General features: G+C 47.4%; 1 protein-coding gene across 1 annotated transcript in view; it reads right to left on the bottom strand.

The window, feature by feature from the left end:
• The window catches only part of LOC141112882 (piezo-type mechanosensitive ion channel component 1-like), a gene marked incomplete at its 3' end in the record, with an annotated part of 127,466 nt that overhangs the window by 73,754 nt on the left and 40,836 nt on the right, over window positions 1–12,876 (bottom strand). The window contains 1 exon segment of the mRNA XM_073605984.1: window positions 9,792–9,889. Coding sequence (XP_073462085.1) covers window positions 9,792–9,889 — 98 coding nt within the window.

Below are 12,876 nucleotides of genomic sequence, written 5' to 3' on the forward strand. Positions count from 1 at the left end.
GCCTGACACGGGTCATGTGACACCACGGAACATAAATGAGCCGTACGATCGGCCACCGGATAATGAATGTCAGGGAAGAGCCCACAACAGATTCACACAAATCACATCATCCGAAAATAATAATATCATTTGTAACCGACTAAATTCTCCACATATATAATCACCATCAATATATACCGATCGCTATCACATGGTAACAACACGCTACACGCAGGAGCATCGTCCACAACAAGGACTTCTCACTTCACATGTTTCGTCAAATAAAGTTTTGTTATAATTGTATAATATGGATATTGCCCATTACAGTCCCGGGGGACAGAGAGATGGCTTTATATAGCAATGTAGGCAATATTCTATATACATCTATATACTATATCTATATACATCTATATACTATATCTATACATCTATATACCATATCCTATATACATCTATATACTATATCTATACATCTATATACCATATCCTATATACATCTATATACTATATCTATATACATCTATATACTATATCTATATACATCTATATACTATATCTATATACATCTATATACTATATCTATACATCTATATACCATATCCTATATACATCTATATACTATATCTATATTCTATATACATCTATATACTATATCTATATTCTATATACATCTATATACTATATCTATATTCTATATACATCTATATACTATATCTATATACATTCTCTAGTGTACCATCTCTGATATTCGGCTCAATTTTATGCGGACTCTAAAATGTGAGTCCTTGGAGATGCCGTTGGCACCCCCTAACCCCCCCCCCCCCCAACTCCCCCACCCCGCAGGTAAAAAGCCTTTAGGAATTCCTTCCAATAATCCCCTTGGATGAGAAGTAGAGTAGGGCGTCGCTCACACAGGTCACACCTTCACATACACCTGGGGGGCATGTCTACCTGGGGGGCGTGTCTACCTGCCTGGGGATGTACAGGTGTTCCCATTCATGTCTATTGGGATGCAGCAGCTGCAGGGACACTGGCCCAGAACGCAGACAGCGTGCGTTAGGAGTCGTCAGATTGGAAGCATCCACTACATCCCAATCAACATCAATGGAACGGGCTGCCGGAGGACGCAGGGAACGCCACCATGGCGGGCGTACACCTTGTGTGACCGAGGACTGCGCCTTTAAATATCAGTACTGGGGGTTCACACCCATTGGCTCGATTCTAGAAAAGTGAGGTGAGGAGATGAGGATCAGGAGATATGAGGACGTAGGTCCAGGAGGACGCAGGTCCGGGAGGACGCAGGTCTGGGAGGACGTAGGTCCAGGAGGACGCAGGTCTGTGAAGACGCAGGTCTGGGAGTTAGGGGGTCTGGGAGTTAGGGGGTCCGGGAGTTAGTGGGTCCGGGAGTTAGGGGGTCCGGGAGTTGGGGGTCCGAGAGGACGCAGGTCTGGGAGGACGGAGGTCCGGGAGGAGGGAGGTCCGTGAGGACGCGGGTCTGGGAGGACGGGGGTCTGGGAGGACGCAGGTCCGGGAGGACGGAGGTCCGGGAGGACGCGGGTCCGGGAGGATGCGGGTCCGGGAGGACGGGGGTCCGGGAGGACGCGGGTCCGGGAGGACGGGGGTCCAGGAGGACGCAGGTCTGTGAAGACGCAGGTCTGGGAGTTAGGGGGTCTGGGAGTTAGGGGGTCTGGGAGTTAGGGGGTCTGGGAGTTAGGGGGTCTGGGAGTTAGGGGGTCCGTGAAGACGGAGGTCTGGGAGTTAGGGGGTCTGGGAGTTAGGGGGTCTGGGAGTTAGGGGGTCCGTGAAGACGGAGGTCTGGGAGTTAGGGGGTCTGGGAGTTAGGGGGTCTGGGAGTTAGGGGGTCCGTGAAGACGGAGGTCTGGGAGTTAGGGGGTCTGGGAGTTAGGGGGTCTGGGAGTTAGGGGGTCCGGGAGGACGCGGGTCCGGGAGGACGCGGGTCCGGGAGAACGCCGGTCCGGGAGGACGGGGGTCCGGGAGGACGCAGGTCCGGGAGGACGCGGGTCTGGGAGGACGCGGGTCTGGGATTACGCGGGTCCGGGAGGACGCAGGTCTGGGAGGACACGGGTCCGGGAGGACGCGGGTCTGGGAGGACGGGGGTCTGGGAGGACGCGGGTCCGGGAGGATGCAGGTCCGGGAGGACGCGGGTCTGGGAGGACGCAGGTCCGGGAGGACGCAGGTCTGGGAGGACGCAGGTCTGGGAGGACACGGGTCCGGGAGGACGGGGGTCTGGGAGGATGCGGGTCCGGGAGGACGCGGGTCTGGGAGGACGCAGGTCCGGGAGGACGCAGGTCCGGGAGGACGCAGGTCTGGGAGGACGGGGGTCTGGGAGGACGCGGGTCCGGGAGGACGCGGGTCTGGGAGGACGCAGGTCCGGGAGGACGCAGGTCTGGGAGGACGCAGGTCTGGGAGGACGCGGGTCCGGGAGGACGCAGGTCTGGGAGGACTGGGGTCTGGGAAATGTTGGCGGGGAGTTAAACTCTTGTAATGTTAACATTTGTCACTTAGAAGCGAAGTGCAGATCCCGTGTGAAGAGAAGATGACGGGACGGAGAATACACAATCAGACCGGAGTGTGTAGAGAGACTTGTGAGAGATAAATATTTATATAAACGCACTTTGTCATCTCAGGACTGCCGGAGTCACCCGGAACATTCCGCCGGATCTTCTCCTATAATACAGATTACAGGGCCAATAAAATAATATAGTGCAGCACAACGCATGATAGAACTAAATATTAGCGTTGCGCTCCCCTTATTTTATTGATATCAGTAGGGAGTGGGGGGAGCCGCAGCATTTTCACATATTGGGATATACAAGTATTACATTACAGGGCCAACATCACAACACAAAACAAAGATTGTATCCCGGTGAACGTACGGAGGGTGAATTATTCCGGATATCTCTGCAATGCATCCAAGTTTTGTCTCTTTAAGGGGTAACTCCACTTTCATGAGATATTCTGCATTTGCAAACGAGGAGGTCCTTTTTTCTTTTCATGTGGTTTTCCTCATCTGCTCTACTGAAAAAAAGCCTGCTGCTCACAGAGCTCAATAGCTCAAGCTGCCATTTACACACAGGAAAGTGCATACAAAGGACTCCTCCCCTTCGTCCCTTCATTTTAGACGGGTCGGTATGAAGATTTAACCCGAGACAGAGAGGAAGATCTACTAAAGGCAAATAAACAGTTCCCTTAGCAAGAGAATCTTCCCTCATCTTACCAAATGAAACAAAACGCTTCTGATTTCTGTCATCCAATCATCTGCAAACAAAAATACTCCTTTCTAATTTTCCTTGCACCTGATTGGGTACTCGTCACAAAGTGAATTTTCACCAAATTCTTTAAGCTAAAGGAAAACTCCCTTGAAAGTGAGCAGCTTTTTTCCTTTAATTGAACCCCAATATGTCTGAAAGGCTCGGCAGTCCTCAGAAATGGCGGCTCAACAAACCTTCATTAAAAGGTGGAGAACATTTTCAGTAAATACAATAAATGCCGATCTTCTCAGAAATGCACCACCTTGTCCCTTCCTGGGTGTGGAACTGACGTGTCTCAGGTAGGGATGAGCTTTGAGTTCCAGTCGAACTCGTGTTCGACTCGAACATTGGCTGTTCGCAAGTTCGCCGAACAGAGAACAATTTGGGGTGTTCATGGCAAATTTGAATGCCGCGGAACACCCTTTAAAAGTCTATGGGAGAAATCAAAAGTGCTAATTTTAAAGGCTTATATGCAAGTTATTGTCATAAAAAGTGTTTGGGGACCCGGGTCCTGCCCCAGGGGACATGGATCAATGCAAAAAAAGTTTTAAAAACGTCAGTTTTTTCGGGAGCAGTGATTTTAATAATTGTGGACAAGGAAAGACTACTCCTGCGCTTGTGAGGGTCTGTTTGGGTTTGAGAAGAGTAGTATTGTGAACTGTAGAAAAACTAAAAGAGATGGTGTTGCATGTCCCGCTGCCCAGAAATTGACCCCGGGGTGGTCAGGTAAGGCTATATGGAGAGTGATGGATGAAGGGCGCGTGATCAATAGCTCACATCAAAACATATAAAATTTATTCAAAGGAAATTAGAAGCAAATAAAAGCAATTGAATAATACCAATACTACGTATCAAGTAAACAGGTAACAAAATATAAAAGGAACGGAAAATTAAAAATGGGTTAAAAATATCATGAGTCCATGTTGAGGCGGGTGTTTAGAGTTGGCTGACGCGTTTCGAGGATAACCTCGTCATCAGAGCCTTTTGAGAACCAGGGCGCAGTCTCTATATGCCAGTAGGCCAAAATATGTACATCAACATAATGGCTAGTTGGAAAAAACGGCCTGAAATGGGAAATGCGATTTTCTGTGTTCCATACCAGTCCACGTTCAATCGTTCTGTCACGGGCTGGGTGGAAGAGAGATTTTTTGACCTGTGTCCTCCTGGGAAAGTGCTGTCCAGTTTTTAGGAGGATGGAGGGGGGTGAAGATCTCATGAGAGAATACTGCAGCCGAGTGTGTCCGCAGCAGTCTCTCTGCCTCAGGTAAAGGATTTTAATGATGCTTAAAGTCATACAATAAAAGTGTAATATCCCTTTAAATTTCGTACCTGGGGGGTGTCTATAGTATGCCTGTAAAGGGGCGCATGTTTCCTGTGTTTAGAACAGTCTGACAGCAAAATGACATTTCAAAGGAAAAATTCCACTTAAAACTACCCGTGTCTATTGCATTGCCGACAATGCACATAGAAGTTCATTGATAAAAACGGCATGGGAATTCCCTACAGGGGAACCCCGGCCAAAATTTAAAAAAAAAAATGACGTGGGGTTCCCCCTAAATTCCATACCACACCCTTCAGGTCTGGTATGGATTTTAAGGGGAATCCCGCGCCAAAAAAAAAAAAAAAAATACGGCGTGGGGTCCCCCCAAAAATCCATACCAGACCCTTATCCGATCACGCAACCTGGCAGGCCGCAGGAAAAGAGGGGGGGACGAGAGTGCGCCCCCCCCCCTCCTGAACCGTACCAGGCCACATGCCCTCAACATTGGGAGGGTGCTTTGGGGTAGCCCCCCAAAACACCTTGTCCCCATGTTGATGAGGACAAGGGCCTCATCCCCACAACCCTGGCCGTTGGTTGTGGGGGTCTGCGGGCGGGGGGCTTATCGGAATCTGGAAGCCCCCTTTAACAAGGGGACCCCCAGATCCCGCCCCCCCCCCCCTGTGTGAAATGGTAAGGGGGTACTTACCCCTACCATTTCACTAAAAAACTGTCAAAAATGTTAAAAATGACAAGAGACAATTTTTGACAATTCCTTTATTTAAATGCTTCTTCTTTCTTCTATCTTCCTTCTGGTTCTTCTGGTTCTTCCTCCGGCGTTCTCGTCCAGCATCTCCTCCGTGGCGTCTTCTATCTTCTTCTCCTCGGGCCGCTCCGCACCCATGGCCCCCCGTTATTTAAGAACCGTCAGACGAGGAGAGCCTCCCTCCATGCCAGCATGGGTGCGGAGCGGCCCGGAGAAGAAAATGAAGAAGAGAAGAAGGAAGAAGAGAAGAAAATGAAGAAGAGAAGAAAATGAAGAGAAGATGAAGAGCGGGAGCCTCCCCCCATGCCATGGGTGCGGAGCGGCCCGAGGAGAAGAAGATAGAAGACGCCGCGGAGGAGATGCTGGACGAGAACGCCGGAGGAAGAACCAGAAGAACCAGAAGATGAAGGAAGATAGAAGAAAGAAGAAGCATTTAAATAAAGGAATTGTCAAGAACTGTCTCTTGTCATTTTTAACATTTTTGACAGTTTTTTAGTGAAATGGTAGGGGTAAGTACCCCCTTACCATTTCACACGGGGGGGGGAGGGGGGGCGCGCGATCTGGGGGTCCCCTTGTTAAAGGGGGCTTCCAGATTCCGATAAGTCCCCCGCCCGCAGACCCCCACAACCACCGGCCAGGGTTCCAGGGTTGTGGGGATGAGGCCCTTGTCCTCATCAACATGGGGACAAGGTGTTTTAGGGGGCTACCCCAAAGCACACTCCCAATGTTGAGGGCATGTGGCCTGGTACGGTTCGCGCACTCTCGTCCCCCCCTCTTTTCCTGCGGCCTGCCAGGTTGCGTGCTCGGATAAGGGTCTGGTGTGGATTTTTGGGGGGACCCCACACCGGTTTTTTTTTTTTGGCGCGGGGTTCCCCTTAAAACCCATACCAGACCTGAAGGGTGTGGTATAGAATTTAGGGGGAACCCCACGTAATTTTTTTTTTAAATTTTGGCCGGGGTTCCCCTTAATATCCATACCAGACCTGAAGGGCCTGGTTCGGGGTTTCCCTGTGGGGAATTCCCATGCCGTTTTTATCAATGAACTTCTATGTGTATTGTCGGACCGGCAATGCAATAGCCGCGGGTAGTTTTAAATGGGTTTTTTCCTTCGAAATGTCATTTTGCTGTCAGACTGTTCTAAACACGGGAAACATGCGCCCCTTTACAGGCATACTATAGACACCCCCCAGGTACGAAATTTAAAGGGATATTACACTTTTATTGTTTGACTTTAAGCATTAAAATCACTGCTCCTGAAAAAACGGCCGTTTTTAAAACTCTTTTTTGCATTGATCCATGTCCCCTGGGGCAGGACCCGGGTCCCCAAACACTTTTTATGACAATAACTTGCATATAAGCCTTTAAAATTAGCACTTTTGATTATTCATGTTCGTGTCCCATAGACTTTAACGGTGTTCACGTGTTCGAGCGAACTTTTTTCCTGTTTGCATGTTCTGGTGCGAACCGAACAGGGGGGGTGTTCCGCTCATCCCTAGTCTCAGGTCTATGGGGGCCAAAATCCTAACAGAGCTCCTAAAGAACTCCTAAAAACAAGAAGAACTGAAGAAGAAGTGAAGAAGTGAAGAAGTGAAGAAGAACTGAAGAAGTGAAGAAGAAGAACTGAAGAAGTGAAGAAGAAGAACTGAAGAAGTGAAGAAGAACTGAAGAACTCAAGAAGTATTAAACGGTATTTGAGCCTAAAGTCAAATGTTAACACAAATCTGCTGAGAGGAAAGAATAATGCCGCGTACACATGACTGATTTAGCCGTCGGAATAAACTCTGAAGGTTTCTCCGATGGAACTCCGGCAGAATTCCGCTCAAGCGGACTTGCATACACACGGTCAATCCAAAGTCCGACCATCCAGAACGTGGTGACATACAACACGTACGACAGGACTAGAAAAAGGAAGTTCAATAGCCAGTAGCCAATGGCTTCCGTCTCATACTTGCTTCAGAGCATGCGTCATTTTTGGTCCATCGGACCAGCATACAGACGATCGGTTTTCCTGATAGGAATTGGTTCCGTCGGAAATATTTAGAACATGTTCTATTAATAGGTCTGTCAGAATTTTCGAAAAAAAAAAGTCCGATGAGGCACACACACGATCGGAATAGACGATGAAAAGCTTCCATCGGACTTTTTCTGTCGGACATTCCGCTCGTGTGTACGCGGCTTAAAAAGGAACAGAAAGACTAAAATGTAACTTTTCCTTGAAAACTGCTGCTCCATGCTCCCTTCAGTGCTGCTGACATGTGGAAGGCTTACGAAGGGTTGCCATGTGATCTCTGCTGGGGTGGGATCAGAGACCGGACTTGCAGATCCATTGGTGTAGAAATCACATGACCGAATATCTAGACCTTTACTGGAGGGAGTCTGGGGCAGCATTTTCCAGGCAAACGTGAACTCCTTCAGATCCTTGTACTCTTTATATATATTCTATGCCGCGTTCAGGTCCACTTCATCATCGGCATCCACAGTGAGTTTTTCTGCTGGTGTCCTGCTGGAGGAAAGGAACGGGGCGGTTCCATAAGAACTTCCATCAGATGGTCTTCTACTATAGAGGGCAGATAATGGAGCTTTGGGCATTTCTCCAGAACCTCTTCAGGCTCTGGAGATCTGGTGGCCCCGGAATTTGGTTTACATTTTCTCATACTCATAAAATCAATATGTGCCAACTCAACTCTAAAGAGGCGCGAACCTTCCACATTATCCACGCCGTCTCTATACATATATGTCTAGCTATGTATATCATCAATGTGAGGGATAGAAAAGAGATTCCAGAGCTCATTTCCGGATCCGAGAAAAATATAACACCAATTGGTTCACCTCCTAAATCTTGGAAGATACAAGAAAAGTATCTACTGGTCGGAGGGACTTTGGCCTAAATTTACTGCAATGCCATAGTCAGCCTGAGCTCTGGTCTCCTCTCCTCAGATCTTCCCTGAGCTCAGTGTTATTGATTACTTCTGCCTGCTGTTAGGGAGTGTTCTCGGAGTCCATAGAGCACAGCGCTCTTCTTCTCGGTGTCCATAGAGCCCAGCACTCTTCTCCTCGGAGTCCATAGAGCACAGCGCTCTTCTTCTCGGTGTCCATAGAGCCCAGCACTCTTCTCCTCGGAGTCCATAGAGCCCAGCACTCTTCTCCTCGGAGTCCATAGAGCACAGCACTCTTCTCCTCGGAGTCCATAGAGCACAGCACTCTTCTCCTCGGAGTCCATAGAGCACAGCACTCTTCTCCTCGGGAGTCCATAGAGCACAGCACTCTTCTCCTCGGAGTCCACAGAGCACAGCACTCTTCTCCTCGGGAGTCCATAGAGCACAGCACTCTTCTCCTCGGAGTCCATAGAGCACAGCACTCTTCTCCTCGGAGTCCATAGAGCACAGCACTCTTCTCCTCGGAGTCCATAGAGCACAGCACTCTTCTCCTCGGAGTCCATAGAGCACAGCACTCTTCTCCTCGGAGTCCATAGAGCCTAGCACTCGTCTCCTCACGGTTCATAGTTTTCTGGTGTCCACAAAGATCAGCTCTGCATGGAAGCTGCCAAACACATCACTGTGGAGGTAAACGGCCGTTCCTTCCCAACAATGACATTAGAATTTCCATGACATAACCTGAGAGCTCTTCCAGCTCTTCCAGCTCTCTTTGGACTTAGTCTGGAAATTTGGCATCATTATCCGGCAAATACCGTGAAGTGCAATGCTGTGGAGGAGACATTGTCGTCATGTAGCCCTTCCCCCGCAGATTTATAAGGAAAATCTAATTAGACGATTTCCTTCCTTCATTTCTTTTGGCATAATAAAAGGATTAAAGTGGAAGTTCAGCCGGAACGTTCTTCTTTTTAGGTTTGGGATACAGAGGGGATGGATTAGAACCTCTGTCAGGTTTTTATTGCTATCCAGCGATGTTTACAAGTGCCTCGGCCATCCGGGACTCTCCCTCCTGATTGGCTGAGACACAGCAGTGGTGCCATTGGCTCTCGCTGCTCTCAAATGGCAATGAGCGCACAGATAGGACTTACCACCATGGCGATGAGCGCACAGATAGGACTTACCATCATGGCGATGAGCGCACAGATAGGACTTACCATCGTGGTGAGGAGCGCACAGATAGGACTTACCATCATGGCGATGAGCGCACAGATAGGACTTACCATCATGGCGATGAGCGCACAGGTAGGACTTACCATCATGGCGATGAGCGCATAGGTAGGACTTACCATTGTGGCGAGGAGCGCACAGATAGGACTTACCATCATGGCGATGAGTGCACAGATAGGACTTACCATTGTGGCGAGGAGCGCATAGATAGGACTTACCATCGTGGTGAGGAGCGCACAGATAGGACTTACCACCATGGCGAGGAGCGCACAGATAGGACTTACCATCATTGCGATGAGCGCACAGGTAGGACTTACCATCATGGCGATGAGCGCACAGGTAGGACTTACCATTGTGGCGAGGAGCGCACAGATAGGACTTACCATTGTGGCGAGGAGCGCACAGATAGGACTTACCATCATGGCGATGAGCGCACAGATGTAGCTCTGGTTGAGGATGACGTTGGCCAGCAGGTGGAGCGGCGATTGCTCTTTTGATGTTTTGGGTTTTTCATCTGTTGAAAGAAAACATTATTAATGAGATTCTCTGCAGAGTTTATTGGTTGAGCCAACTAATGCAGAATAAATACCAGGAACAAGAACCGCCCCCTTCTGGATAAAATCAGAATCACAATTTTTTTACTTATAATAAAGATCACGATTTTCGCGGTGTAACATCTTTCACATTATACAAAAAAATTGTGCTTTTTTTTTTTAATTCATTGAAGTGTATTTTTTCCCCAAAAAATTTGTTTGAAAGACGGCTTCGCAAATACCATGTGACATAAAATATTGCAACAACCGCCATTTTATTCTCTAGGGTTTCTATATATAATGTTTGGGGGTTCCAAGTAATTTTCTAACAAAAAATACTGATTTTAACTTTAAAAGAAACAAGTGTCAGAAAAAGGTTTAGTCTTGAAGTGGTTTAACTTCCCTCATTTACAGACAGAAATTCATTCCTTTGATCTAAGAAGGAAAAGTTACATTGTTTCTAGTTATCTACCATTCCAGACAATCTTGTGATACATTTGGCAGGCTGCCCTTGAGTGAGCAGAGAACTCTCTGCACTGTTTACATGAATGAATCGGGAAATTCTGCATAGAGATCGTGAGGGGGGACAATCGAGATCACGATTTTTTAACAATTAATTGTGCAACTCTACCAGGAACACGAATATCATTACTAAAGATTATCTCGGGCGTCCTCCATCTCTATCCAAACTTATATTAAAAAAAAAAGAACATGTGACCAAGTGCCTGACTCATGACACCTCCATGCCCAAAAGAAGTGAAAGTATTCAAGAAACGCGTAACCCATTGGCTTGATATGAATAAAAATGTTCTGTGTGTACTTTATACATTTATGTATCCATTCCTTATACAATAAATTATTTTATGACTTTTATATTATGTCTCATTTAAAGTCCCATGGGGGAACATTGGTTGTGTGTATTCTATCCAAACTTACACTTTGCGCTTTTAAAAGTCCAATCAACTGCAAGCAGGTCACTGTGTTCACCTATCACATAAAATCCCAATAAAATACATTTACGTATGACAAAATGTGGAAAATGTCAAGGGGTATGAATACTTTTTCAAGGTACTGTGACATTGTATAATAAATGAATCAGAAGTCACTTCAGAGATCATACGGAATTATTTTGGTAAATGGGCCATAAAAAGGGACTTTCCACAATTCGTTTTACTTCTGAATTTGCCATTTTTCAGTTTCACTTTTCAGGTCCTGTGAGCGTCACTGACGTCATCGTGCATTTCCCCGCCATGTTACATCTTCATACTTCATAACCTTCCACAATGTACAGCCGGCCATAGACCGCTCATATGTCTAGAAATGAGTGGAGCCGATGGGGGGAAGTCATGAAGATGAAGTGTTTTCATCCTATCAGATGTAGTCACGGGGGGGGATTTACTAAAATCTGGTGCAGCTCTGCAGAGTAACCAATCAGCTTCCAGGTTTTATAGTCAAAGCTCCATTGAAGAAGCTGAAGTTAGCAAAGTAGCAAAAGTAGTCACCCTTATGTCCCGCCTCCACCGCACAGGGAGGGGTCCCCGCCCCAAGCAGGAAGTCTGGATGGCCGCACTCCAATAAAATCAACTTTATCTGAATCCAAAAGACGACAGTCCATACAGCAAGCGAGGAAAAAAGATACAGCAGGTAATACAGCTAACGCATTTCACACCATTCTTGGTGCTTAATCATAGCTAAGATTATCCGACGCATTTTTATGCATTCACTGCTAACGCCGGAACAGAGCAGCGAGGGAGCAATGATGGGGCCTTTGGTGGGAAGAGAACGTGAACCTGACACTTTGTCCTGTATAGGAACAGCTTCTACCTTCATACCCCTCTCTACCAGTCTATCAGTAACAATAAAATGTGACCCTCTCAGTATACGGAGCAGATTGAAGGAAGCGCAGCCTAGAAAAAGGCAGAAGGTGAATACTTACCTTTCTGGAAGCCCATGTCCTAAAACTCGGCCCATTGCTTACCTCTGGCCACTGGGAGTATTCAACTCCTAATTTATGGAAAATGTTACTGCAGGAGTCAGCGGGAGGACCAAAGTGCATGGGTGGGGGGAGAAGGTATTGGACACACCCAGAAGAGTCAGATCCCTGCAGTGTCTGGAGATGTCTGCCTATGGAGAATGTAGCTATATATACTTTACGTATGATCACAATCTCATCAATGCAGGTCCATGGCTTACACATTATCCAATGTAGTTTATAATTATTTATATATAGAAGTACATAGAAGAAACCTGAAATGTGCAATACGTATGCCGGTTCTGCTTCCTGATGCATTGTGATCCACAGATTCCTGGGAGGTTCCCATCATAGAACTCTCCTTCAGAAAATACCAGCCGCCTGGCTGACCGTAATCCGAGAAATGTAAGGAGACGTTGTGGATCTGCATGCGTGTTCTTTGTCAGGATTTTCAGGGGGTCAGCTCACACATTTCTCTTCATATAAGGAACCGATCGCCTTCAGGAAGGAAGCGGAATATTTTTCCCATTTCTCTTTTCATCATTTTACAGTAAGACATTTGTCAGCATCCCCCCCCCCCCCCCCCCCCCCGGAGGAATGCACACTGAGGTGGCCATACAGATATTCATAGACACAGGTGTACTCCGGAATCTGGATGCCAAATGTAGAGAATAGGCTCAGCGTGGGACAGATAAAAGACGAGCAAACAAGGTTCCCATTTGTGGTTTATAATCTCTTTGAACTCCAATTTCAGATCCTCCTTTTGGAACACAACAGACCTGCTGAGCCAGTTAGACCCAGTCCTGGACCTCCTGTGTGATGTCACATCCTGGGACCCCTCGGGGACATGACCTATGACCTAGAGGTGGGCAGCCAATGGCCGGTCAGCTGCTGTAGTCTCCTTCTGTCCTGATGACAACTTCACCCCCCATTACATAAATGGGAATCACATGGACAGGAAATAAGGGAAAACTTCCCCAATGGGATTACAGACAG

Source organism: Aquarana catesbeiana, linkage group LG11, assembly GCF_042186555.1.
Source record: "Aquarana catesbeiana isolate 2022-GZ linkage group LG11, ASM4218655v1, whole genome shotgun sequence".
In the NCBI taxonomy this organism is placed as follows: Eukaryota; Metazoa; Chordata; class Amphibia; order Anura; family Ranidae; genus Aquarana; species Aquarana catesbeiana.